General features: G+C 63.7%; 1 protein-coding gene across 7 annotated transcripts in view; it reads left to right on the forward strand.

Moving 5' to 3' along the window:
* The window catches only part of Gse1 (Gse1 coiled-coil protein), a 292,453-nt gene that overhangs the window by 256,012 nt on the left and 9,372 nt on the right, over positions 1–27,069 (forward strand). For 3 of the 7 annotated variants that reach the window (XM_077792748.1, XM_026401816.2, XM_026401818.2), the window contains 11 exons: positions 5,828–6,046; positions 14,791–14,990; positions 18,540–18,712; positions 19,183–19,374; positions 19,920–20,111; positions 20,452–20,768; positions 21,220–21,544; positions 23,538–24,145; positions 25,060–25,172; positions 25,357–25,627; positions 26,842–26,955. In XM_077792748.1, the coding sequence (XP_077648874.1) occupies positions 5,828–6,046; positions 14,791–14,990; positions 18,540–18,712; positions 19,183–19,374; positions 19,920–20,111; positions 20,452–20,768; positions 21,220–21,544; positions 23,538–24,145; positions 25,060–25,172; positions 25,357–25,627; positions 26,842–26,955 (2,724 nt within the window). The remainder of the gene's footprint in view (positions 1–5,827; positions 6,047–14,790; positions 14,991–18,539; positions 18,713–19,182; positions 19,375–19,919; positions 20,112–20,451; positions 20,769–21,219; positions 21,545–23,537; positions 24,146–25,059; positions 25,173–25,356; positions 25,628–26,841; positions 26,956–27,069) is intronic. The other 4 variants (XM_077792751.1, XM_026401821.2, XM_077792749.1 and 1 more) reach the window with 3 other exon arrangements.

The following is a 27,069-nucleotide window of genomic DNA, read 5'->3' on the forward strand; positions in this document are numbered from 1 at the left end:
TGGCCTCATTCAGGTGTCACTGCTCCCAGGGCCTGACCTTGACCCTGCTGGCCCCGGGCTGCCTCCCATGGACACTCGGTGGCCTTGTCCCGGCGGCTTGGGCATCTCTCCTGGGACCTCTGGGCCTCATTGGATGCCTCTGCGGAGGCTGGTGGCATGCACTGAAAGGGCCCTTGTGACGTACGGCAGGAGGGTGGCTTGGCTGGCCCGGGTGCTGCTGGCTGCCCGGGGCTAGTCCAGTGGCTGCGGAGCTGGTGCTTGTCCCACCTGTAGCTTGGGCACAGCCAGCCACCTGCAGGGGTGGCAGCCGGCCCACAGTCTCATGTTCAGGGGGCGCGGGCGGGAAGCGGGGCTCACCCCTGGGCCCAGGTGAGGTGAGGTTTGCAGCCTGGGCTGGGGGGCTGGCCCTGTGCCTATCCCTCGTAGTCCTTGGGGGTGGCCTTGGGCGCTGTCTCCCAGGTCTCCCAGCCTCGTGGCCTTTCTGGTCTGCCTTTGTCCTCGCTGTGGGTGGCATCCCGCTCTGCTGCTCCCCTCCCGCCCGCCCCACTCCAGCCCTTGGCCTGTGCCGTCAGGCTTCTGCACGAAGCAGCAGCTTAGAGTAATCGCGTCAAATGTCACCGCCATCTGTTGCCCGACTTTGTCCCTCGCCTTACCTGGAACCTCCGGAATGCCCGATCTGTGGCCCCAGACCCCGGTTCTGGGTGACTCTTGGGCGTTCTGATGGCTCTCCGGGTGCCCCCACCCTGCCGGTGTCGTCCATGTCACCCGTGGGGCTCCCCCAGCTGCGACCCCCGGTTTGACCTGGCTCCGCGCTCCTCCCCGTCCACCATGCAGGTGACCTCTCCCGCACACTCTGCTCCCAGCAGGGGCCCTGGCTAGCCTGGTGACTGGCAGTGACGTGTTGGGGACAAACCCTGGGTGTTGCGTCCCCCTGTCGGCACAGTCCTGTGGAGGTGAGGGGGTGAATGGGGCCGCGGCAGCTGCCTGGGAGCCCCGTCCTGTTCCCCTTGATTGGGTTTCTGGTGGGCAGCTGCTCCCGCCTTGCGCACGGCTCGGCTGTCCGCCTGGAAGGCCCGCGGCCTCGTGGCCAGCTTCATGCAGGGGTGCCCAGCTGCCCCCTCCTGCCTGCTGTTCCCAGCCCTTCTGGTTCTGGGTCAGGAGCTCGGCCATCTGCTCGGGCCGCGCCTCCTCTGGGCTGGTGCTGCCCTGGCTCTGCCAGCCGCCGCCTCGGGCACTGACCTTGGAGCGGGTCCAGGGTGGGTCCTCGATCCTGGGGTGGTATTCTTGGTCGGGGCCTCCCTGGCACGAGCCGAGGCCCCCTCCCTGGTCCCACCCAGAGCTACTGCCACTCCGAGTGTGGGAAGGAGTCATGAGTTGATGACAGAGCTGCTCTGGGGACCACATGGCACCCTGTGCCGCTGCGCCCCCAGTCCCCACAGCTGGTGACCCCTGGCCTTGTTAGGGCTGCAGGAACATGTCCCCTTGGGGGGCAGGGATCGCTGGGGGACGCCCTTTATTTGTTCACAAACATTTCTGTCTGTGGTGATGGAGAATTACCAAGAGGGGTGATTAGAGAATCCAGGTCCAGATTGTGCGGGCGGCCGAGAGCGGAGCCCCGCCGCGCAGCCTCGCAGGGTGTAATTAGGGGGGCTGCCGGGGAGGGGGCGGGTTGGTGCTTGAACTGGGACCCAGCAGAAAATTCATCTCAGCTATTAGCTTGTAATTACAGAGCACGGAGGGAGCGGGCCTGGGGTCTGGGGCCGGGCAGAGCAGGCATGAAAGGAAGCAGTAATTACGGGATCCACGGGAGGCCGGGAGGGAGGCTGGGAGGGAGGCCGGTGTGCTGATTAATAATCCCCCTTGTGGGAGGAGGGGGTCAGGGACCATACCTAATGGGGCCGCGGAGGCCTCCCCTCTTGCAGTCCTGCTGTCAGGCCAGCCGGGGCTCCGCCCTGCAGGCCAGGACCCAGCGGGTGTGTGCCGCTGTCCCCTGCCAGGCAGCTGGGCTCCTGCTGCCCTGGGCGCTGCCTCCTCGCTTTCTTTCAGAGCACAGTGCTGCTGCTGGCCTCGCAGAAACCTGGGCGAGCACGAGGGAGGCTGGGGCGAAGGAGGCTCACCGAGGGGCCCCTGTCAGACTTGGCTGCCCACAAAACAGGCCCCAGCCACCTTGTGAGCGTGGTCAGCGGGTGTTCATTCCTCTCTTCCTGCCCTCTGGCTTCTGGTGGTAGCCCAGAGGTCTTCAGCTCCATGGCCTCAGGACTGGACTTTTCCTGACCCCTGGGTTGGAGTGTGACCAGGGCTGAGGAACCTTGGGGTATTTGGATAAGGCAGACCTTCTTTCCTGGGGAGCTGAGCTGGCGAGAAGGAGCCTGTCCAGACTTGGTACAATGATGTAAAAAATGAGAGGCAGGCAGTCTCCTGGCGGATCTGGGCCACCTAGACCTCTGGCTCGTTTTCCTGCCGAGCAGCACATGTCAGGAGAGCGTGTGCGGTGCACAGCCCCCAGCCCTCATCCATCACAGGCCTCATGCTGCGGAGCCTATTCCCAGCTGTTAGGATAATGAATTCAGATGAGCTGATAATGTCGATGAGAATCCAGCCGGTGGCCAGGAGCGCAGAAGTTAATAAATACCTCCCTAATGAGGGGGAGTAGGCACCTGTGCCCCTGGGGGCTCCCTGCTGCTGCCCCTGGGGCTCCACAGACGCTGTGGCCTGCCCTGGCCTCTGCAGACCTGGGTGCCAGCGGTCCCTGTCCCATCTATGGAGGGGAGGGCACACAGCAGCCGCCAGCTGAGGCCTCTGGACCGGGGGCAGGCGTGAGGGCATTCTGCAGCGGCTCCCCGGGTCCCCGAGCGCGGCCACTTGGGGCTGCCCCTCCCCAGGCGCACATGCAGCAGAGCTGCTAATTTTAGGTCCCTAATGAAGCTGCTCCTGGAGTGCTATTTTAAGTGGCCTGACATCAGCAGAGAGCTCCCAGGCTGGGGAGCAACTGGCACCGTCTGCTGGCTTCGGGGGACCCCAGGGACCAGGGTGAGGAGGGTGGCACCCCTGGTCGAGGCTGCTGGCGGCCCCCTTGGGGAACTGGTGCTGGGCCTGATGGGGGGGCAGGGGACTGTTCCGAGGACGGGGGACACAGGCTACCAGGTCACCATCTCTTGGAAGGCTCTCGTTTTTTCCAAAACCTGGATCAGGGCAGAGAAAGTGGAACCCAGGTGGAAAGGACAAGCAGTCACTGGGACACACAGGGCTTCAGGTGCAGTCTGTGGGACCCCAGTGCCATTTGGGGTCCCAGATCCCAGTCCACTGTGGCACCTGCCCAAGTAGACAGCGGCCTGCCTCTCGTAGCGTGGGCATCGCTGGCTGGTGGTCTGATTGCAGTGAGAACAGCCTTTTCCGCGAGGCACGGTGTCTGCAGAAGGCCACTCTGGAATCTCTGGTGGGGAGCACGGTGGAGGCTGGGTCGGCACATCTTGCGGCCTCCCTGCAGAGCCTCCACCTTGGCTGGGAGGCGCAGCTCGGGCCTGATCAGCGGCAGAGCCTGCGGCGTCCTGCGGGCTGGTGGGGGCCAGAGGGCCTGCTGCTGGGGTGGGGGCTCCCTTGCAGCTGCTGGCCAGAAGCCCCCTCTCAAGGGGATAGTGACCACCTTTGCTCAAGTGGCTGAGGCCAGGGCCCTTCGCCACGCCACGGCTCAGAAGGCAGGCGCGTGTCTGGCCCTTACTCGGAGAGGGGAGTCCATCTCCGCCTCCTCTTTGCTGCTCTGGGGTGGAGCCCAGGTCCCCTGTTGCTGAGCTGCCCCCCAGCCCTTTTCAGGTTCTAGGACAGGGTCTCACTAAGTTGCCCAGGTGGCCTGGAACTTGTGATCCTCCTGCCCCAGCTTCCTGAGACCCTGCGGTCACCAGCTGACCAGGCTGTCTGGAAGGTAGCCTGCGGCCTGCTGGGCTGTCCCTGGTGGGCGGTGCTTCTGCGCACAGGCTCCTCCCCTGCTGTGTGCCTGCTGCCCCTGCACGGCCAGGCCTGTCACCACAGCAGCCCTGGTGGCCTCCCAGGGTGTGGGTGCTCCAGGGACCTAACCTCCAGGGCCAAAGCCAGGCCTGTGTGGGGCGGGGCGGGTCACCACGGGCAGGAGTCCGGGTGACAACACAGCCCTGACACTTCTCCACGCAGCTCAGTGGCCCAGGTTGGGGGCAGCACAGAGCCGCAGCGCGGGTCCTGACTCGTCCTGGCTGGAGTCTGTGCCGACAGGCCCTGGGTCAGGCAGCGGCTCTGCAGCCCTCACTCGGTGGCCCCTGTCGGTGCTCACGGGGTGAAGCTCACGGGGGGGACTTGATGGTCGCCCCTGTGTGACGGGAGGAGACCTGTCTGGGCTCACACATCTGAATCCAGGCTGTCCTCCCCGGCTGGTCCCCTGGGCACTGGCTGAGCAAGGGCAGGGTGCAGCTGGGTGAGGTGGGTGCTCACAGGGCGGGCAGAGACCAGGCCCACGTTTGGGCTCTGTGTCTGTCAGGCTTGAAGGTGGGTGGCCGTGGGACCAGGCTGCTGCTGAAACTGGGCAGTTGTGGAGGTCATGCTGCGGGGGGGGACCCTGTGACTCCTCCTGGGAGCCGAGCAAGTGGGGACCCAGTGGGGGCAGCACCCTGGTCTGTGGGCCTCCTGCTGTGGGCGCTGCCTGGCCCTGGGAGGCCGGCTGGCTCGTCACGGGGCCCTGGTGCAGCCTCTGCTCCCGAGGCTTGAGCCCTCGCTGGAGGGGCCGCGCTTCCTGGCCTCCTGCCTCAGCCGCAGCCCTGCCGTGTTGTCGCCCACGTGCCTCCAAGTGCCCGGGAGGTCCTCCTCCACCATCAGGAGGGGGCAGCGGCCAGCTCCACCTGACCCTCCAGATCTCAAACTCAGGGTGCACCTCCAGGCCCTGGGCCCTGCCCTGGGGCCTCCTGGGACCTCTCGGCCGTGCCAGGCACATCCCCCCTGGAGAGCTGTGCCCGGGCTTGGCCAGGCTGCTGGCTCCAGGCTCCAGCAGGGGTGTGGGTTGCCGGGTCCCTTCCCGCTCTCAGGCTCCAGTGGGTTCGGGAAACACATCGCTTCTTGCTGCCTGTGGCCCTGCTGTCCCTGCCAGGCGCCAGGCCACTGGCTGACTTCCCTGGGAGGTGCGCACAGCGAGGGAGCGGGACCTGGTTGTTGACGGGGACCTGGGTAAAGACAGGGCTGTGGCGGGCAGGGCCTCCTCACTGATACTTGGGGGACTGGAGAGGTGGGGTTGTGACCTGGGCTCGGCCCTGCCAGTGGCGGGGGGTCAGCTGCTGTGCCGAACTTGGCCGAGCGGCAGAGTCCTCGTGCCATGAGGGGCTCAGGGGGGCTGCAGGATGGCTTCGTGTCCTCTCCGCCTTCCCCTCCACCCGCTGGGCCCCGTGACTTGGAACTCGGGAGAGCGTGGAGCGAGGGCCCTGGGTCTGCACTGACCGTCCATGTGGACAAGGCCACACGGGAACCTCGGTTTCTTCCTCTGTGACTCTGGGACAGTCGCAGTGCCGACCTCCCTCCCCAGAGCGCAGCCACTGCTCCTGGCCGGGAGCCTCCCCTGCACGGGGCAGACTCCTTGCTGACCTTGCTTGGGCCGGGACCCTGCCTCCTTCCAACACCTTTTGCTCTGGGACTCTGGGTCGCCCGGCCCCGGTGCCCAGGGCGGCTGTGCTGGCTCGGCCGTCTCCGTGCCTGGCTGGGCGCGCTCTGCCCCCTGTCCGCAGCCTGCGCTCTGTCCGCCTGGCTCTCTGCATGCTGCCGCCGCCTGGTGCTGGCTCTGCTCTCCGTGACCCTGGTTCTTCTTTTCCTGTTTCAGGCATGAGCCATGAGCCCAAGTCCCCTTCGTTAGGGATGCTTTCCACCGCGACCAGGACCACCGCCACCGTCAACCCCCTCACCCCCTCGCCACTCAATGGCGCCCTGGTGCCCAGCGGCAGCCCGGCCACCAGCAGCGCGCTGTCGGCCCAGGCCGCGCCGTCCTCCAGCTTTGCCGCTGCGCTGCGCAAGCTCGCCAAACAGGCGGAGGAGCCCAGAGGTAAGAGGCGCCAGCTGCGCGAGGGCGAGACCAGGAGGCAGACAGTGGCGCTGCCCGCCCCAGCCCCTCCCTGCTGCTCTGCTTGGCTCTGCTCCCCTCCGCCTCTCCTTCCTCGGCCAGGGCTGCCGGGTGGGGTGGGAGGGGGCCTGCTGGCTGCGGGACCACAGTGGATTTAGGGGCTGTGGCGCCCTACGTGTGTGTCGCTGAAGCCCCGCCGAGCGCTCAGGGTGGCCCTTGCCCAGTCGGCTGGCGCCCCGGCTCGGGCCTGCCCATCCCCCGTGGAGGGGAGCAGGGGGTGTCTGGACACAGAGCAGTGTCCCCATCCTGCCCCGTCACCCGAGTCCCAGGGTGCAGAGGCCTGCCTTCTGGTGACACCTGGGCTCAGACCATGTGACCCGGGACAAGAATTGTCCCTTCTGAGTCAGTGCAGGGAGGCGCTCTAGGCCCTTCCAGCTCTGGCCTGGGGCACTTCAGACGCCGAGGGCTGCTGACGAGCAGGAACCGTCGTGGCCAGGATGGCTGGAGATGGCCCTGTGGGTGCTGGCTGGCCCCCAGAACCCCAGGCTTCTCCGAAGCAGGGGCTGAGGACACAGGAAACCTGGGTGGCTCTGCCGGGCTGCGTCCCTTGGGCCTCCGGCTCTGTGGAGCAGGTGTTGGCCCTGACCAAGGGGCCAGGTCTCTGGATTCTGGCTGTCTTCTCTCCAGGTCCCTTCTGTTGCCGGTCATCAGGAGCAGCGTGGGGAGAGGTGGTGGGTGCATGTGGCGACTCTCCCTTCCCACCCCCTGCTCACCAGCGTGGAGGTGGGGCTCCCAAGCAGTCCCCCTGTCGGGAGGCCAAAGAGCAAGTGCCTGGAGGAAGGGGCTTCCTGCCTCCAGGCTTGCGGGGTGGTGAGCAGGTGTCTGCTGTGGCCTGGGCGGGGACACACAGCAGGACACTGAACTTGGAGTCCAGGCTGGGCCGTCCCAGCAGAGACGCAGAGGGAAGGATGAGAAGCCTCTGGGCTGGAGTGTGCTGGTGACTTCTTGCAGGCCAGGTGCAGGTTTCGGGGGACAGTGCTCTGGGCCTGAGCCCTGGGCCAGTGCTGCACGGAGAGGCCATGAGGCCTCCTCCCGCAGCGGCGAAGGGAGCAGGGCCTTGTTTCCTCGGCTGCCCCAGCTGTCCCTAGCGCCTGGCTCCAGTGGTGGGCCAGCGTGTGGCTCAGGTGTCAGAGCCTGCCCGGCCTCCCTGGCTGGGAACTTGGTGTGCCTCTGTGTGCAGGTGGCTGGAGGACAGGCGCTGGCCGCGGGTCCCTGCCCCCTCTCGACTCTGACCTGGGCTCTGGTGTCCGGGACTTTGCAGCAGAGAACCAGAGCAGGCTGGCGGGCTGGGCTGGCAGGGCCACTGTGTGACAGGCACGTCTGTCCCCACCCTGCTGATGTGTCTGCTGGCTCCCCTGGGTGACTGACCCCAGGAGTGGGACCAGCACCTGTGGATACTGACCAGTGGGAGAACCCAGGACACTGTGGTGTGGCCAGGCCAGCGCCTGTCCTCCCGTTCTGATGACGAGATCTGGGGGCTTGCTGCGGGCCACAGCCATCCCGAAGCCGTTGGAGCTCCAGGTCTCACCCGGGCAGCCCCAGACCTGGCTTCGTCCTGAAGTCCTTGGTCATTTCCCAGCATCCTCACCCCACACCAGCCCCCGATTTTCTGTCACCCCAGCTTGGACCTCGCCTTGCCCTCTCTGTAAAGTAGGCTGATGTCCCTGAGCGGGCTGTGGTCCAGGTGGGGGGCTGAGGCTTAGGAAGAAGGGGTACAAGTCCTGTGCTGCCTCGGTGTGGAGGTGGACTTGGAGAGCTGGGGTGAGGGGCCCGAGACCAGGCCCTGCTGACCACCTCCCGTGGGGGGTGCTGTGCTCTGGAAGCTGGGCGGGTCTCCCCACGCCTTCCCACCTTGGCTGGCTTCTGGGATATGATTCACAGGGGAAGAGTCGTCACCCTGCGGAAGCTTGTGCTGCAGCCATGCCCACTGTAGTCCAGAACATTCCCCTCCCTGCCCTTGGCTCCTGCAGTGGCCGTGGACCTTGCCTTCGGGACTGCTGGTCCTGGACATGGCCGGCTCCTGGGCTGTGTGGTGGGAGACTGGGCCTGTGCTTGCCCGTGGCTGAACCCCAGAGGTGGCCTGTGGGTCCCCAAGCTGGAGGTGTGGGAGGGAGGTGGCCTAGAAAGGCTCTCCCTGCCCCCCACTGTGGCCACTGAGGGCCGCCTGCTGTGTGCCCGGCCTGAGGTCTCTGCCACAGTGTGCCACCCTGGGTCCCTCAGCCTTGGCAGGTGGCAGAGGGGCCATTCCAAACTCTGAACACTGTGCCCTCACCGTGGCCTGTCGTGTGTCCATGTCTGCCCAGGTGGGACGGGAGCCGCAGCCAGGGCCAGCTTCAGCTGCTGGACCCCATGCTGAGGGGTCTGGGGTGAAGGGATGGCCACTTCCTGGGGGTCAGGAAGGCGTGGAGAGCCAGCAGAGCTGTGCCGCTGCCCCACAGGCCCGGCCTGTGCCCTCTGTCAGCCCCGGGGCCTGGCTTGCGCCTGTGCGGCTCCCACCTCCACTGCCCAGGTGTCCTCATGGGGTCTTCCGGGGGCAGCTGATGCACACGCCATCTCATCCGCCCTCCCCAGAGGCTGAGGACGGGCGCAGCGGCCCTCTGGGTTGGCAGGTGGCCTGGTGGGGGGCGGGGGAGGACCTGACACTGGACCTCCCTGCGCTCAGCAGGTGGTGGGCATCTGGACCCTGGTTCACACCGTTAAGACTCTGCTGTTGACCTGGGCAGTGGCTTCATCTGTTGGAGCTACTGTTTCTTTGGGTAAGAGGCCACCCCAGCACCTGGGTTGCGGTGATTCAGCGGAGGCCCTGGGGCCACGGAGCGCGGTCAACAGGGACGGCAAGAGGCTCATGGCCCTGACTGCCGGCCCCCACCCGCCATGGAGACCCCCTCCCATTCCACTGCTCCTAACTGCCGCCATGGTCCCCACCACACTGTTGGCTTCCCTGGAGGGCCCTTGGCACCTGGGGTGAGGAATGACCTCCGTCAGGCTCTGTGCTGGGCTGGGGCCTCTGCTGGCTGCTCTCCCGGCGCTCTGCCTGTTGTCTTCTCGTCCTGGGAGGAGGGGGTCTGTGCCCACGTGGGTCCCTGGCTGGACCCCTGGCTCCTCCCTAGTGACAGGCCAGGGGCCCCTTGGAGCTAGTGTCCTGGGCCTGTCCCACCTTGGCTGCTTGGCCCAGGCCATCTGGGGAGGCCCCAGGTCCTCTGTTGTGCAGGACAGGGTCCCTCCCCTTCTTGGTGCATCTCAAGTCCCTGCCTAGGTGTCTAGACTGGCCTTGGGCCCCAACCCTGTGTCCCACGCATTGTCTTTTGTTAACTGTTCTTTAGCTGTATGGACCCACACTGTCTTTATCTCTATGTGGTGCCGAGGATCGAACCCAGTGCTCCACACATGCGAGGCCAGCACTTTGCCACTGAGCCCCAGCCACAGCCCCATGTACTGTCTTGGGGTGGCTTTTGGCTGCTCTGAGTGCCTGGCCTGCCTTGTGACTTGGGGATCCCCAGATCGTCGTGGGACTCACTGGTGCTTGTGGAACCACTGACTTAGCGGCGTTGGGTGCCCAGAGGTGCTCCTGGGCCCAGTTGACTTTGAATCGCTGGCCCTGTCCCGCAGAGGGCCAGCCTCCGAGCCCTGGCCCCTTCCCTGCCTTGTGCGTGGGAGGGGGCCGCTGCCGCCTGGGCCCAGCTGTGAGGCCGTCTGCTCGTCTCCCAGGGGTGCGGTGCCTGTCTGCTGTCAGTGGGCTGCAGCGCGGGAGCCTGTGTGTCCTCAGCTGATCTGGGGAGGCAGGCATGCCTGGGGCTCTGTGCCCCTCTGGTCCCCAGAAGCACATGGGGGACAATCCAGCCTCTCTGGCTGGTCTCCCTGAGGCCCGTGGCCTGGTCCTCACCCGTCCTCCCCTGAGGGGCTTCTTGGGCTTAGGCCACGTCCTGAGCCTTGCTCCCTTCACCCAATCAGGGGGGCTTACGCACCTGCCCATGGGAGCCGGAGGCCCGCCCTCCTGGCACCTGCCCCAGGCTCAGGCACTGCTTCTGCCACCACAGAGCAGCTTCCGACGACACCCAGTGCTGGTGATCAGCCGTGTCTGCTGGCTGCCTGCCCAGTCTTGTCACAGCCTTGCAGGTGTGAGGGCAGGCGGGTCTGGTGACTGTTGGGTCCCTGGTGCCATCTGAAACCAAGATGCTGTCCCTCAGTGGCAGTGGCCAGACACCAGCCAGGCTCCTTCCCCGACGCACTGGCCAAATCCTCAGGGCTGGGGAGTGGGTGAGGATAGGCAGGTGGGGAGCAGTTCCCAGAGCCTGGAGGGACGGGCAGCAGGTGCACCTGCAGGTCAGGCTGAGGCTACTGCCATCCAGTGGTGTGGCAGGACAAGGCTTCTGTCCCACCGCCCACACCCCTCCCCCAGAGTCCACCTCTTTTTAAAGACAACAGCAAAAGACTGGGCTGGGGGGCTGGCCCCCTCATCTGAGTGCCCTGGGCCCTTCTCAGCCCTGAGTTCCCAGGGCCACCACCTGCTGGGCCCGTCTCCCCTACACCCTGCCAGCACCCCCACCGTCCCGGGTGCCCTGGTCTGAGCGGCTGGTGTCTGCCACGGTTCTGGCAGATCCTCCGTCCTGATGTGTCCCAAAGCAGAGCCCACACCTTCCCCTGCTGGTGGGTTCTATGACTGGCTCGTAGGCACTGACAGCCCCTTACTCAGCTGGGTGCTGCGGCCTCCAGCCTTCGTCCCCTCTGCCCAGGTCAGCGGTGCTCTGGCTGGCACGGCAGGTGGGGGCAGCTCTGTCCGGTAGTGGCATATGGCAGACACCGGTGCTGCCTGGCTGGCCCTCCCAAGCCCTGTGGGTCATGGCAGGCGTCGACTCTAGCCTTGTGTTGCCGTGTGGCTGTCCCTGCTCTGCCAGGGACCGGGGATTCCAGAGGGTCACCTGCTCTGGCCCCTGTGCGCCCTCGGGAGCCGCACCCTCCTCCCAACAGGCCCCAGCGCTGCGTGGCTCCTGGGGCCGCCCTCCTGTTCCACGGGTTCTTCAGGTGCAGGCCGCCATCTGGAGCAGGGTCTGGCCCTGCTCCTCCCCACTCATCCCGTGCCACGTCTGGCAGGTGGTGCCCTGCGGGTCCCCAGGTGCTCTGGGCACCGCTGAGTCTCCGGGGCTGGGCAGCTGATGAGGATGGGCAGGTGGGGAGCAGTTCCCAGAGCCTGGGAGGGATGCCCAGCAGGAGCCCCACAGCAGGCCGCCGGCCCAGGGGGCAGGAAGGTCTGGGGAGTGTTGGTGCTGCCCAGATGTCGTGTGGTGACCCTAGAGGAGCAGCCTGGGGCAGCCAGAGCTGCTCAGAGGTCACCCAGAGACCAAAGAGACCTGACGGGAAGGACTGCGGGGCCTGGGGACAAGGGCTGGGCAGGGACTCGGGTGGCTGTGTCCCAGCGTCCCTCCGTTGTCGCACAGCACAGGGGCGAGGTGTAAACCACAGGCACGCCCGACAAGCCACCCGATATCCCGACCCTGCCAGGCTCTGGGCTGCCCTGGCCATGGGAGGAGGCAGCCCAGCAGGACGGTCCAAGAGCCCTCGTTGGGGGGTCCTGGTGCACTTTGCTCCCCGCTGCTCTCTGTCACTCCTAGGTGGGGCGGCCCACGCCGAGCGGGGTCCAGTCTGGATTCACAGGGCTGCGTGGAGCTTCAGCTCTGGGCCCCCGCCCCCGCCTCAGGCTCGCTGTCACTGGCTGACAGCACTGCCCTCTGCACTCTTGGGGTGCCCCCGTCACCCCACCGCCTGGCCCGAGGTTCCTTTGTCGGGGTGTGGTGCCGCGGTCGGGGCCTGGCCAGGCAAGCTGGTGTCCGTGAGAGGCGGCAGGCGCTGCTGCAGCTCCACAGCCCCGGCCCATCCTCACGGGCTCCCGGGCTGGCTCTGGGGCCTCAGCTGTTAATTACGTGTGCCGTGGGGCTCAGCGCTAATCTGCGAGGTCAGACAGCAGAGGTGACACGCCGCGCTCTGCCTCTTGTCATCTGCAATCCGGCTCAGTTTCATTGACTAACTCCTGGCTGAATGCTGCCAGTTAATTACGGTGGTGGCGAACCCTCCTGCTCCAGCCGCGCAGTGAGAACGCGGGCCGGGCGCCGGCGCGGCCTTGCTAATTGGCAGCGCGTTGTCGGGCATCGATCGCTGCTGCTCACGGTGGTGCGCAGGGGCCTCCCGCCTCGGAGGGGATCAGGCGGCTAATTGTTGATGGCCTCCCCTTGTCCAGCCTCAGATCGGGCCCTGCCCCAGACGAGCTCCCGCCCCTGCCCGCCCTCCCATCTCCTTCCTGGCACTTAGAGGCCCCTGAGAGGTGGGGCGCAGAGCAGGCCGGGGCCAGCAGCTCGAGTCGGCCTCCTCGGGCAGCAGCTGCTGTGCGTCTTCTTTCTGGAGCGAGGGCACAGAGGGGTCTGTGAGGCTCCTGGGGGCTCGGAAGGGGCTGCTTCACCTGCCGCTGCCCCTGGGAGGACGCCGCGGACCTGGCCGTGGGTGCGGGAGCTCCACCCTGGCCTGTTGGTGGCTCTCGGTCTGTTGGTTTTGTTTCCTTCTGGCTCTGGAGCATGGACACCCACGTTCCCTCCATGGGGGGAGTGTGTGCTGACAGGGGCCAGGGCTTGGGCGGGGCACGCCGCAGGCCTTGGGCAGATGTGACGCTGTTCCTAGTAGCTGCTGGGTGGGCTGAGCTCAGGGGTCCCCTGATAGGAGCCTGTGACAGCCTGTGCCGTGAGGCGTCGCTCTGCCACAGGTGAGGAGCCGGTGTAAGCCCCGGCACGCTGCGCGGCACAGGCGCCAGGCACTGGGGCCTGTGCGTTCGAGGGGTTCCATTTGCAGGAGGAGCAGGCAGAGGGGCCGCGGCGGGGGCGGGCCGCGGCGGGGGCGGTGCAGGCTTTCCCTGGGGTGTAGGGGCATTCTCAAGTTGGTGACCGCAAGAACCGGGGGGCCAGTGTGGCTCCAGGTGTGGGCGTCACCCCTCCACAAAGGTCCAGGCCTGGAGATTTCCAAGGAAACACCACTTTTATTTTTGGAGAAAAAAGTTTCTTTCTGAGTTTTGTTTTGTTTTTTCCCCCAAAAGCTTAAAAATGAACTTTTCAAGTCAACCCAAGCGTGTACAGACAGACGTCCCTTGCTCAGTCTGACGGGGGCCTGCCATGGTGTTCTGTCCCAGTACCCAGGGCCGCATGGTCACGTCGGAGCTAGTGAGCGTCTCAGGTGTGGCTCAGTTGGCCGGGCGCCCTGGCGTGGGGGTGGGGCCGGCAGCACTGGCCAGCACACTCTGAGCGGCAGAGGGGCACTCTCCCCGGGTCGGGTGAGGGTTCAGGATGCCGAGCCTTCCCTGGACTCGGGCCAGCCTTTCTCTTCATGGGGTTGGTCAGGGGACGGCCGCCAGCTGGCCCTCCCGAACCTTGGGATACTGCCAGGCCTGGCTGCGTCAGCCCTTCAGCCCTGTGCCTTGCTGTCCCTGGAAGCCACTTCCCCAGGTGGGTCTGACCAACCAAACCGGCTTGTCTCCAGCCATGACTCTCTGCCCTGGAAAGGACACCAGGGGGACACTTGGCTCTGGAGCTTCTGGCCAGCTCTGAGCCTCTGAGGTGTCAAGTGTGGGTCTGCACCTCAGCCTGCCCCGCCCAAGTTGGGGTTTGGCCAACTTAAGTGTGCAGAATCCTTGGGGTGTAGGCAGTGGCTTCCAGGTCTGTCTGGAGAATTGGGGGTTGGTTTGTGCCTCAGGCAATGGCCCTCGGGCCTCACTGCCACCTTGACCGGGGCTGGCTGGGTGGGAGCCTGTTCAGGCCCCTGAGCACGGTGTGCTGCTTGGCAGCTCTGGGCTGTGGCCTGCAGGGCTGTGGGTAACAGCTGTGGCTGCCCTGCACAGTTGTGCAAGATACACACAAGCCTAGGGAGCCCTGTTAAAGAGACCAGGGCCGCATTCCTGCAGGAGATGGCAGGACTGTGCCGAGGGAGCAGGGTGCCCCCCGGGGGACAGGGGTGCCTCCTGGGTCTGCAGAGCTACTCTACCCCTTGCTCAAGTAAGGTTCTGTCCCGATGGAAAAGCCCCTGGGGCCTCTGCCTCCTGGTCACACGGCTGAGGCCATCCTCCTCGCCTTCTGCCTGACCCCTGCCTCGACACTGAGGGACAGGGGCTTCTCTCTGGGGTGCGGGGAATGTTCTAGAAATGGATGGTAGTGTTTCTGCAGCGTGGTGAACATCCGACCCACGAGCTTTGTGCTCTAAGGTGCTGACTTACCTGGGGGTGAAGTCTAAAGGTGAACATCTGCTGATGACCTGCAAGCCTCAAGCCTCCTGGACACTGGTGTTGGCCTCCTGGGCCACCCAGTCCAGGTCCCAGCCCCCAAGGACACTCAGGCCCTGGCAAGAGTTGCTGGTGGGCTCGCCGCAGCTCTGCCCAGGCCACGTGCACAGCCCTCCCCTCCTGGAGCCAGGACAGCTGGCTGTGGGACGGGGCTCCCCGGGTGGGGTGGGGCGGCACTGGAGCACTGCGTGCCTGGGGTTTGCTGTCCCAGCCTGTGGGGCACAGGGACCGTGGCTGAGCCGCTGACCAGGCCTGGCGTCCCCGCCCCCTCCCGTGTGTGGGTGCGGGAAGCTTCCTGGAGTGGCGGTGGCGCAGGGTGGCCTGGCCCCGCTCAGCTGCTGTGTTCCTTCCACAGGGTCATCGCTGAGCAGCGAGTCGTCACCTGTGTCCTCTCCAGCCACCAACCATAGCTCCCCTGCCAGCACACCCAAGCGTGTGCCCATGGGTCCCATCATCGTCCCCCCTGGGGGCCACAGTGTCCCCAGCACACCTCCGGTGGTGACCATCGCCCCAACCAAGACTGTCAACGGGGTCTGGAGGAGCGACAGCCGTCCGGTGAGTGGGTCTGAGCAGGGCAGGTGCCTCCCCAGGGAGGGGACTTCCTGGGCTTCTGTGGCTCCAGACTCTGAGGTGGGGTCAGAGCTGGCACCTCACTCTGAGGGCTGAGTGACCCTGGTGTCACCTGCTCAGGTAGCCAGGACAGAGCACCTCACCTCAGGCGAGGCAGCGTCACTGTGGTTTGTTCCCCACCGTGCTGGAGAGTAGTGCCCGAGGTGGGGCTGTGGGCAGGCCTGTCCCTCCTGAGGCCTCTCCTTGGCTTGCACACTGCATCTTCTGCCCACGTCCTGGTCCCCTCTTGGGCGCACTCCAGTCATCGGACCAGGCACACCTTAGTGGTGTGCACAGTGTGGCCTCCTAGGCCCCATCTCCACGTGCAGCCACGCCCCAGGTGCTGGTCAGGATGGGGGGCTGCTCAGCACTTGACCTGGCTCAGACTGGGATTGACATAGGAAGAGCTGGCTACAGCCCACCAGGCAGGAAGTCCCGCGGTTTCGCGCCATCTTTACATTGGAAGCCCCCAGAGGGGGCCTCTCCCTGTCATGGGGGCTCCTTTTGTACCTGCAGCCCCTCACCCATCTCACTGGTGACTGCCTGTGCCAGGAGCCAGGGCCAGGCTCTGCCACGCACCCTGGTGCTGGGCCTGGAGGGGCCCTTCCTGATTAAGAACCTTCGTTGGCAGCAGGATCTGAATTTTCTGCTATGTTCCCAGAGGGGTGGCCCTGCTTGGAAACGCTAATTAACGCTTGGAAACCTCTCCCCTGCGCCCACTCCCTGTCTCCCCTGCTGGGCAGGGTGGGGGTTGGGCTCAGCAGCTTGGTCATCACCTTGGCTGCTCTTGAGGCAGGACAAGAGCCAGCCTCAGGCCACAGACCACCCTGCTCCAGGGTGGAGACCCCTGAGGATTCCAGCAGGAGTCTTGCACCCCCCAGGAATAGTTAGCCCAGGCAGGACTCCCATCCTGACGTGGCCTCTGCTGACCTTGGCGTCTTGGCCTGGAGCCTCACGTGCCCCTGGAGCCCTGTCTGTGTGGCTTCGCCCCCCACCAAGTGCAGCTTGGACAGGGAGGACAGGAGGGCCTTCCTCCTGGTGAAGGGAGTTGAGTGTTCCTCTGGACTTCTCACCACACACTCCTCCCCTGGGGGTCAGAGCCTTGACCTTGGGGGAGGCAGGAGACCGAGACACAGGTGCTGTTCCTCCCTGCTGGCGACTATGGCTCTTGCTCCCACCCAAGAGCAGCCTCCCGGGGACACCTGCGCCCAGCTGCAGACCAGAGCCCGTACCCCCACCCAGGGTGCCTGTGAATGCCCCCACAAGTCGAAGGGGCTCAGTGGGGTTGCCACCTGCCTCCTGCCCAGAGCAGGCTCTCCCAAGGAGAGTCCCTACTGCCTCAGAAGCGCTCAGTGATCCTGGGGAGGGGACCAGGGGAGCTCTGCTGCAGCACTTCACCACCGCAGCTGGTGAGCCCCTGATGCGGAGGAGGGGAGGGAGGAGGCGCCAGATGAGCAGGTGACGCGCTCACCAGCGGCACAAAGGCCCAGTGGAGAGCCGAATCCTGTGGGAGAGGCCTGCCTCCCTCCGTGTGGCCACAGTTGGTGTACTGGCCCTTTCTTCCCGGGGGTCGCCGCTGTCCCTGGGAGTGCCAGCTGCAGAAGGAGAGGTGGGTGAAGGATGGTCTGTTCTGCAGCCAGCAGGGCCTTCCCGCCTGCCTGCTGTGGGGCCTCCCTCATCACCCAGGGGGCTCCCCTCCCTCCCTGCCTGCCGCCTCCTCGTGCAGCTGCGCCCACGGCCGTTGCCCAGGAGTAACGAGCTGCCCTGCAGGTGCACCCTGACGTGCCCGTCTGCAGCAACACCCACACACACCGGCCACCACCATGGAGTGGTTGGGGGCCACCCGGGGCCTGCCTCGCTCAGGGTGAAGGTGCTGCCTTGTCACCCGCTCTTCACCCAGTGAGGCCCAGCCCGCTGACCCAGTTCTCAGGTGCCTGGTGCAGTCTTGGCTGGGCTCCAGGCAGACGGCAGCCGCAGGCACGTGGGTCTGGCTGCGGAGCCCCCTGCCCTCTGAGTACACCCCTCCCTCGGTTTGTCCTCAGCCAGGGAGGTGCCATCTGGCCCAGCTGCCTTCAAGCAAGGCTTTGTCCCTGGCTAAGGGGAGAAGGGGGCTGGTGGGGGCTGTCCTGACTGAAGTTCTAGGGACTGTACCCTGGTCCCCAAGATCTCTGAGGCTGTGCCATCCGGTTTGGCTCATCCTAGGTCTTAGGCACAGGGGTGTCTCCGTCCTTTCCCTCACCCAGGACCCATTGCACCCTGGTCCTTTGTGGGGAGGAGAGAGAGGTGCAGGGAGCCCCACTCAGGAAGTGGCCTGAGGACGTTGGTGCAAGGGGCCAGTGAGGGACATGGCGCAAGCTGTGAGGCCCAGCCCAAGTTCATGCCTTACCTGCATCCTGTCCACCTCTGTGGCCAACCACGCTACACCGGGCTGACTGGCATGTGACAGTGGGGGAACTGAGGCACAGCAGTCAGGGACCAGACAGGAGCCTGTTCCCGAGTCCAGGTGGGAGCCCACCCTGCTGTAACTCGGGCAGCTGGAGGATCCTGCGGCTGGCACGGGACAGCCGAGTGTGTCCCACCCTGGAGACCTGCATGAACGCCCCTTCTGGGAGGGCAGGTCAGAGGTCACGAACGTGCAGGAGCCCTGCAGGGAGCCGAGGGCCTGCCAGGCACAGAGAAAGGAGCAGATGTTGCTACTCATTAAAAATTCCAATCAGTGACCTGTCTCCTTCAATTAGTTGTCACTGACTGTCCTGTGGAGAGCGCGTGCTGGGAAGGTAGAGGGCAGGAGGGGCCTCCCTGTCTGCGCAGGGGCTGGCTGGGCTGTGGTGCGCCGTGCCAGCCTGGCCTCTGGACAGAGGAGAGTGGCACCGGGAGGGGTAAGCTGGTCAGGCTCCGGGGCAGGTGACAGGCTCAGCACCTGTTCCTGCTGGTGCAGCAAGGAGCCAATCGCAGGGCCCTGACCCCAGCTTCCCGTTGCTGTGGCTCAGAGTGGCAGAGCTGACGCCTGCCCAGGGAGCATGTCCGCTGTCAGCCTGGTTTGCTGGCCAGGAGTTGTGCGGGTGTGAAGCAAGGGCCGGGGGGGGGGGGGGCATGCCAGTGGTGACAGATGACAAGGACAGGCAGGACCTCTCATGGGCTGGATGCTACTGTGGGGGGCAGTTCATGTAGAACCCCTTCTTTGTCTGGGGGACCAGGTCAGGGAGCAGGCCCTGGAGCTGCCACCTCCTCTCATTCCATGACTGGGTGCAGGCTCTCTTCCTGAGGTGCTGAGCCTGTGGGGCCAAGGCCACAGTGAGGAGTGACCCCGGCACACCATGTGCTGCTTTTCTGGTAGTAAAGCTCCTGGAAAGGATGTTTCTAGAACACAAGCTGAACCTGGGGCATTTCCACAGTCTGAAGAAGCCCAGGCATGGCCAGAGCTGGCTCTGCTGGCCATATGCCCTGGGGCCTTGACGCAGGCTCCCTGGTACTGACCCTGGCTCTGTCCTGCAGGACGCCACCTCAAGGAGCAGCAGCAGTGGTCGGGAGCGCCTCATTGTGGAGCCGCCACTGCCCCAGGAGAAGGCGGGGGGGCCCGCCATCCCCTCCCACTTGCTCAGCACACCCTACCCCTTTGGCCTCTCCCCAAGCTCTGTTGTGCAGGACTCCCGCTTCCCACCACTCAAGTAAGTGCTGGGGCCATGGGAAGGACTGGGGAGGGCAGTGTCTCTGGGTCCCTGAGGCAGGCTTTGGCTGGCCGTGCTTGGGCCGCCTGGAACCTGCACCAGCTGAGGCTAAGCCTGAGCCGCCAGATGGTCGCTGGCCTCTGTGGCTGGCCCTGCCCCAGGAGCAGGCCCCATCTGTGCCTGTGTCCGTTCCACACCGAGACTGTTAACTCGCTCCAGCCCTGCTGCGAGCTGTCCTGGGGCCGGAGTCCCTCCAGACTGGGGGTTGTAGCCATACCCACTGGTGAGGACCTTAAGGGACCTGCAGGCCTGTGTCATACTGCTGAGAGGCAGGACTGTGCCCAGAGCAGGGGTGATGGGCATCTGTGCCCTGCCCTCCCTGCCGAGCTGCTGCCTGAGGTGGGAGCCCAACATTTCCCGGCTGGAAGGCCTCCTTCACCTGTCGGCTTGCCTGCCTGCTGTCCCTACAGCCTCCAGCGGCCCGTGCACCACGTGGTGCCGCCCAGCACTGTGACCGAGGACTACCTGAGAAGCTTCCGGCCCTACCACACTGCTGAGGATCTGCGCATGTCCTCCCTACCCCCTCTTAGCCTGGACCCAGCCGCTGCCTACTACCACCCCAGCTACCTGGCCCCGCACCCTTTCCCCCACCCGGCCTTCAGGTGAGCCACCCCCGCCTGGGCTCCGGCACCGACTGCTCTGTTCTCTGCAACCTGGTGGGAGGTGTCTCTTGGGCCCTGGGGCCACGCTCCCAAGGAAAGCCTGGGGCAGCCCCTTTGTCCTTCCCCAGGTCCCACCAACCCCTAACTACCATCAGGCATTTCCTTCTGGAGGGAGGCCCCGTGGCCTGGGCAGCTACTTCCTGGTCTTTATGCTCTGGGCAGTCGCCACAGCAGCTGGTAGCTGTGAGTGTGGTGTGTGCAGGGTGCCTTTGCAAGTGACAGGCCCTGGAGAAAGCCATGTAGCATTCTTGTTCAGGATGGCAACCTCCTGAACCTGGCATGATAGGTGTCATCAGAAGTGGACAGCCCTTAAGACATGGCCTGCACCTATTACTAGTTTGCCACATGGAACGTGCCTAGACAGGTGGACGTACCTAGCCAAGCAGCACCTATTGACTGGGACTTTGCACAGGCTAGGTACGCTTGCCTTTCCTGTGAGTGACAGTAGCCCCCCCGCCCCTGCCCCGTCCCTTCTTTTCATGCAGGATGGACGACTCCTATTGCCTATCGGCCCTGAGGTCCCCGTTCTACCCCATCCCCGCCCCCAGTTCCCTGCCCCCGCTGCACCCATCGGCTGTGCACCTGCACCTCTCTGGGGTCCGCTATCCGCCCGAGCTTGCCCACTCGTCCCTTGCAGCGCTGCACTCTGAGCGAATGTCCAGCCTGAGTGCAGAGAGGTGAGCTTTGTCCTGGGCTGCGGGCGGTGGGGTCCGCTTACTCCTGGACAGCAGGGGGAGGGAAGCACTGGCTGGAGTCTGGTGGGCTCCTGGCCTTTGGTGATGGGCTTCTTTACCTGCTCAATGGGGTGGCGACGGGCCTATTCGAAGTTCTCCACTCTTGGCGGTGCACCCGGCAGGCCAAGGGCCTTGAGGGCGTTTGGGTCTCGTGGGACTCTGGGTCTGAGGTTCTTCTTGCCCTAACGAGAGGAGAGCCGGCTGTCCCTGTTGGGATTCCTGTGGTGGGCTGCCCCGGGTCGTCCTCTCCAGGGTCCCCGAGCCCTTTCTGCTTGCCCCACAGGCTACAGATGGACGAGGAGCTGCGTCGGGAGAGAGAGCGGGAGCGAGAGCGAGAGGCTGACCGGGAGCGGGAGAAGGAGCGCGAGCGTGAACGCGAGAAGGAGCGCGAGCGGGAAAAGGAGCTGGAGCGGGAGCGGGAGAAGGAGCGGGAGCGGGAGCTGGAGCGCCAGCGGGAGCAGCGGGCACGGGAGAAGGAGCTGCTGACTGCCAAGGCGCTGGAGCCGGCCTTCCTGCCTGTGGCTGAGCTGCACGGGCTCCGGGGCCACACGGCTGAAGAGCGAGTCAAGCCCTCGGAGCAGCTGACCCCCACCCGAGCAGGTACCCGGGCTGTCAGCAGGAGGGAGGGACCGAGGGTCAGCGGCACACCTGGCACTGCAGGGAAGAGCCAATTGCTGGGGCACAAATACTCCCAGCGTGACTGGTTTCAAGCCACGGGGTCATGTTGGTGAGCAGAGTTTGGAGATGCGTGGTGGCACCCAGTACAGGAGAGGTAGATGGGTAGCCCCGAGAGCGTGGAAGTGATGAGCCCCAGCCTTGTGTTGAATGTAATTTATTTCATTGAAAGTTGTTGATTTTTTTAATTAAGTAGCTTTTAATAATGGCTCTGCTTGCACCAGTACAAATGGGCTGGCCGGCCACCGAGCGTGCTGCTCTCGGACAAGATGTGCTTCCAGAGAGCTCCCGTGAGGGTGTGGGAAGAGTCCATTGAAAGGCAGTGAGAAGGGATGGGGGCACCGGGACCCTGCTGTGACGGCATTTCTCCCCACAGAGAAGCTGAAGGACATGGGCCTGCAGGCGCCCAAGCCTGTGCAGCACCCCTTGCACCCAGTACCTACCCCACACCACACCGTGCCCAGCCTCATCTCCAACCACGGCATCTTCTCTCTGCCGGGGAGCAGTGCTGCCACAGCCCTGCTGATCCAGCGCACCAACGAGGAGGAGAAGTGGCTGGCACGGCAGCGGCGGCTACGGCAGGAGAAGGAAGACCGGCAGTCACAGGTGTCCGAGTTCCGGCAGCAGGTGCTGGAGCAGCACCTGGACATGGGCCGGCCCCCGGTGCCCACAGAGGCGGAGCACCGGCCCGACAGCACCAGGTGGGACAGTAGGTGGGGCAGGGCGGGCGTGGGGACCTCTGTGAGGGGGCACCTGGGGTTAGCCCAGCACCCTGCAGAGGTGCCTGCTTCTGCAGGTTCCAGGCCTCACCCCATTCCCTTTTCCGGCGAGGAAGTTGAGGCCACAGCCAGCTCAGGAGCACTGTGGGCAGAGCCACCCAGCCCTGGTACACCATTTATGGCACCAGAAGATGGCAAGGGAGGAGCCTTATGTACTAAAATCCCTGTTTTCTGCACTCTCTTCTTCTTTTCAGCTTTCATTTTCCCCATGAGATGGGGACTGCCTTTAATTTTTATTTAAGGAAAAGATGTGCTTTATTGCTTAAAATGAAAGAGAGATCCCTTATTTTTAAACCCTCTTAGAATTTCTTAGGAGACCTGTGCCTGTCATCAGGCCCCTATTGGCCTTGTAAGCTGGTCACCAGCGCCCCCTAGACCTCCCTGTCCCTACTTGCCTGGGCATCATGTCCCCATTCTGAAGAGCCAAGCCTTCTGTGCCTCCCAGGGACACAGCTTCTGTTCTCTTTCCTCAGCACAAGGAGGGTAGGCGGGAAGATCCCTGAGCATCTTGCAGCCCTCAGCAGCTGTGGTGCTGTCTGCCATAAGACACTGGGACTCGGCACCCTGCCGCTCCAATCTCCACTCCCTCCCTCCCTCCCTCCCTCCCTGCTCTGTTGTTGAGCAGGGCAGCAAGGGGATTAGCTGGGCTAATCCGGGTGACTGGGAGGGCATTAGGCCTGGCCCCCTGTCTACTCAGCACAGCTGCAATGGGGTCCCCCCTGCTAGAGACTGTCCCTGTGCATCAGCCCTGTCTACTCAGGGAGCTGCCCTCTGACTTGCAGATCTGCCTCACACAGAGGCCCAAGAGTGTCCACCAGCCACATTCAGCCTCCCTGGCACTCAGGGCTTTCAGGGCTTGGTCTACACACGTGCTTCCCATTGGGGAGCCACTGGGGCACTGAGGCCCTCTGCCTGGCTGTACTCGTGGCCCTATAGCATCATGAATTTGATGTTCTGACGGGGTTCTTGCGCTCCCGGCTGGAAAACCGTTCAGTGTTTGGCCCTGGTGTGTGAAATATTTATTCTAACTAACGGTTTTATTGCTTTGCTGTTCTCCTGTGGATACGGTTTCTTGGTGGTGGTCTCCATGTCCACTGCTTGGGGGGTCACTACCGGGACTGTATAATGAGGGGCAGCCATGATGGCCCTGTTACACAGATCCCCAGCTAGGTGGGGAGGGAGGACTGAGACCCTGGCCTCTGCCCTTTTCTTCCCTGCAACCCTTGACCTAGACCAGTGGGCAGCATGGATTCAAACATCTTAGGTGTCTTAAGAAAGCTTTGGAAGATAGGTACACATTCAAAATAGCCGTTCATGAAATGACTCCTTTTAAATGCAGAGGGGAAACATTTAATGATAACCATGTGAAAAGCTTCTTGTCTACAGGAAGGTCCTCTGCTTTAAGATCCCCACCACCCTCCTGCCCAGGTAGGAGCCACTGCGGTTCTGATGGGGACCACCAGGGGGGCGGGCAGCAGCTGGGCTCCCACCTCATGGGCATGGCTCCCTCGTTATTGTTCTGGCTCTAGGCTGGGCAGACAGACACGGCCCCTGCACAGAGGGCTGACCCACCCTCTGCTACTTGCCCATTGCTTGGAGGAGAAGCCCGAGGCAGGCCCACATCTCACTGAGGGATGAATTTGCCAGTAAAGTGCAGGATGAGGCCCGTGTTTGTGGGTGTTTGTACAGCAGGCAGGATCCCGGGCCTGAGCCTCCGTGTCCTCTCAAGGCAGGTCTGTACACGCCTGCCTCGGTTTTCAGAATGGAGGACTTGAAACCCCAGCCCTGGGATGTGGCACACAAGCGACATCCTTCTTCCTTTCCCTCCTACCCATTTCTCAAGGGAGCCCCACGGGGACCTTAGGGGCCAGTGGGCAGCGTGAGTGACTGATGGGTTCAACTGCTGTCTCCACAGGCCAGGACCAAACCGTCATGAGCAGGGCAGCCGTGACCCTCCACAGCACTTTGGTGGGCCTCCTCCTCTCATCTCCCCAAAGCCCCAGCACCACACCGTGCCCACGGCCCTCTGGAACCCAGTGTCCATGATGGACACGGCCTTGGAGACGCGGCGGGCTGAGAGCCACACTCTGCACAGCCACCCAGCTGCATTTGAGCCCAGCCGCCAGGCTGCTGTGCCGCTGGTGAAGGTGGAGCGTGTCTACTGCCCAGAGAAGGCTGAGGAGCCCCGGAAGCGCGAGACTGCCCCCCTGGACAAGTACCAGCCTCCACCAAGGGAGGCAGGAAGCCTGGAGCCCCAGGCCTTCCCCCCAGGGCCTGGGCCCTTTCTTGCTGAGCTCGAGAAGTCCACGCAGACCATCCTGGGCCAGCAGCGAGCCTCCCTCCCCCAGGCAGCCTCCTTCGGGGAGCTCAGTGGGCCTTTGAAGCCTAGCTCACCTTACCGGCATCCAACACCCAGGGGCCCTGACCCTTCGTACATCTATGACGAATTCCTACAGCAGCGCCGGAGGCTGGTCAGCAAGCTGGATCTGGAGGAGCGCCGGCGGCGGGAGGCGCAGGAAAAAGGTGCAGCCCCCTGGAACCCAGCCTGCTTGAGAACTGGAATTTAGCAGAATGAGGGCTCCTAGTGCCAGCTCACCCTGCTCCCAGTGCAGGAGTGTTAATAGGCTTCAGGTGGCAAATTTGTAGACCTTTATACAGCACCTGATACCTCCACTGGGGAGACAGGCCCAGGCCCCCACCCCCTATCTTGCCATGGTGCACAAATGGGTAAATTGAAGCCTGCGTGTAGGATGGTGCTGCAGACGCACAGGATTGATAAGTGGTGTGTGGAGACTGATGAAGTGGCGTTAAATATTAATAGTGCAGCATTAACAGGGGAAGAAGCTGGTGACAGGCCAGACCTGGGCCTAGCAGGGCTCTAAGTACAGGGTTGGTGTCAATTGTAGACAGGTGGCCAGAGAATGCGGAATACAGCTGGCGCTGCCCCTGCCAGGCCAAGAGCTGGGCACTTCCTAACTGTTCTGCTGGTACAGGAAGCTCAGCTAGCAGCTCACTGAGCTGCCAGAGAGCTGGGGAAAGCAGGGAAGAGGCCTGGCTGCGAGGCTCTGGGACAGCCAGAGTGCAGCAGTGTCTTACTGGGTTGCTCATCTAAGTTAGATTTGGGGCCCAACTGAGGTTTTTCTTCCCCATCATCTTGTAAAAGAGAAGGCCAGCAACCCTGTGACCATGGAGCAGGGCTCTACCTCCCAGGGGGAGGCCGGGTGGTCACAGTAGGAGGGAGCACGTGTGCACCCTCGGCACCTGCCAGAGGGTATTGTCTGCCCAGTCACTTGGTCCCAGGCCAACTGGGCAACTGCTGTTCTTAGTGCAGGTGGCCAGTGGGGTGGGAAGGAACTGATTTTAGGGGTGCTCCAAGAGACCTGCAGGTGGCCTGGTGGCTGGTCTTTCCTTGACTGAGTGCAGCCTTCTGCCACCAGGGTACTACTACGACCTTGATGAGTCCTATGACGAGAGCGACGAGGAGGAGGTCAGAGCCCACCTCCGCTGCGTAGCCGAGCAGCCCCCCCTCAAACTGGACACGTCCTCCGAGGTAGTGGCCTCCTCACCTCTGGGGCATGCTCGGGGCTGGGCTCTTAGTCTTGAATCCCCTAGTCCATCGTCGCTGGCACCGAGTTGGCCACAGCAGATTGGAGGACCCCAGAGGGGGACCCCGGGACAGCGAGAACAGACCACTGCAGTGATTTCCAACTGATTTGTTTTCTTTCCCAATCCAGAAGCTAGAGTTTTTGCAACTTTTTGGCTTGACCACCCAACAGCAGAAGGAGGAACTGGTGGCCCAGAAGCGGAGGAAGCGGCGACGGATGCTGAGAGAGAGGAGCCCCTCACCCCCGGCAATTCAAAGTAAGCGGCAGACGCCTTCGCCGAGACTGGCACTGTCTACCCGCTACAGCCCCGACGAGATGAACAACAGTCCCAACTTCGAGGAGAAGAGGAAGTTCCTGACCATCTTCAACCTGACCCACATCAGTGCCGAGAAGAGGAAAGGTACGGCCTCACGCCTGCGTGGGTGGGCAGATGGGGCTCCCAGGGGGCATGTGCTTCTGAAGCAGGCCCACCAGGGCTGCTCCCCACTTGAGCCCATTTCTTCTGGTTGCATCCTGCATGGACATGAAGTCCTAGTGGTCCTCCTGCATGTGCAGCCTATCTGGAGCTGACGGTGCCCTGGCATCTCTCCATCCTCTAGCGCCTGAGAAGGCACAGCACTTCAGGGACTCCACCTGGGAGTGTGGGAGATGCTGCCTTCCATTCATCAGGCACTCTGGGCTTGCAAACTGCAGGCGCTTCTTCCTTTGGGTGGGCCGCTAAGATCTTCTGGGCTTTGTGTTCTGATGGCAGGAGGCCTGGAGAGGGAGGTAGAGGGATGGCCTGTAGCCACCAGGTACAGCCAACACATGCTGAGCAGACAGCTTGCCCTGAAAGATGCTTCCAGATGGGTCTGGCCATGTTGGGAAAGACCCTCTGGGCTCAAAGCCATCGTGCAGGAGAGACGGTGTGCTGCGGCACTTCCTTAGCTCTTCCGCTTCCTCGGCTTGCCTGACACACTAGCCTGGTGCTAAGAAAGTCAAGGGAAAGCAAAGAGGGCCTCAGGGTCCCGTTATTTGCCTCAGCATGTTCCTTTCCTGAGATGTAGCAGTTTGTTCCCATTGTAACAGCAGGTCGCGCTCTGCTTTCCCTTTAAGAGTTAGTGACAGGTTGATTGCCAACACAAATCCCTGGAAACATGTCTAGTTTTGTTTGCAAAAACCATCTTTTCACCTGGCTGAATTTCTAGAGGAAGCATCAGCACCGCGGCCTCTTCGGTTTCATAGCTGGCAGGAAGTGCCGCTGAAACAGGACCTGTGGGGTGGAACTTGTTGGGGTCTGCATTCCTTTTCAGGAAATGGCTGTGATTCTGGGGTGGCGCTGAAGCACCAGACATATACCGGAAGGGGCACTGTGCCCCAGAGTGTCTCCTTTCACAGGGGCCATCTCCTTGTCTCTTAAAGAGTGCCACAGCGGTCTGGAGCACATCTGAGACGTGCGGTGGGAGCCCAAGAACCTGGCCCGCGTGTAGACAGAGGCTCCATCTCATGGCACTCGCTCTCAGTTCTTCTTAGTTTGAGGGGCTCGCCCTGCCAATCACAGTGGGGCTAGACTCCCACCTTCCTTCCCGCTCAGAGGACGGCTGCCTCGGTAACCTCGGGCTGCTTTTCTCACAGACAAAGAGAGGCTTGTTGAAATGCTCCATGCCGTGAAGCAGAGGGCACTGTCAGCAGCAGTGGCAGACTCGTTGACAAACTCTCCGAGGGACAGTCCTGCCGTCTCCTTGAGCGGTAAGGGAAGGACAGCCCCACCTACCACCAGCTGGAACTATGGGCTGCCCAGGGTCAGAGGTGACCCTCAGGTCGTCTTCGTCATAGACCTGACCTGCTGGAGACAGCGCTTTC

This window comes from Urocitellus parryii, chromosome 15 (assembly GCF_045843805.1).
Source record: "Urocitellus parryii isolate mUroPar1 chromosome 15, mUroPar1.hap1, whole genome shotgun sequence".
Taxonomy (NCBI): domain Eukaryota; kingdom Metazoa; phylum Chordata; class Mammalia; order Rodentia; family Sciuridae; genus Urocitellus; species Urocitellus parryii.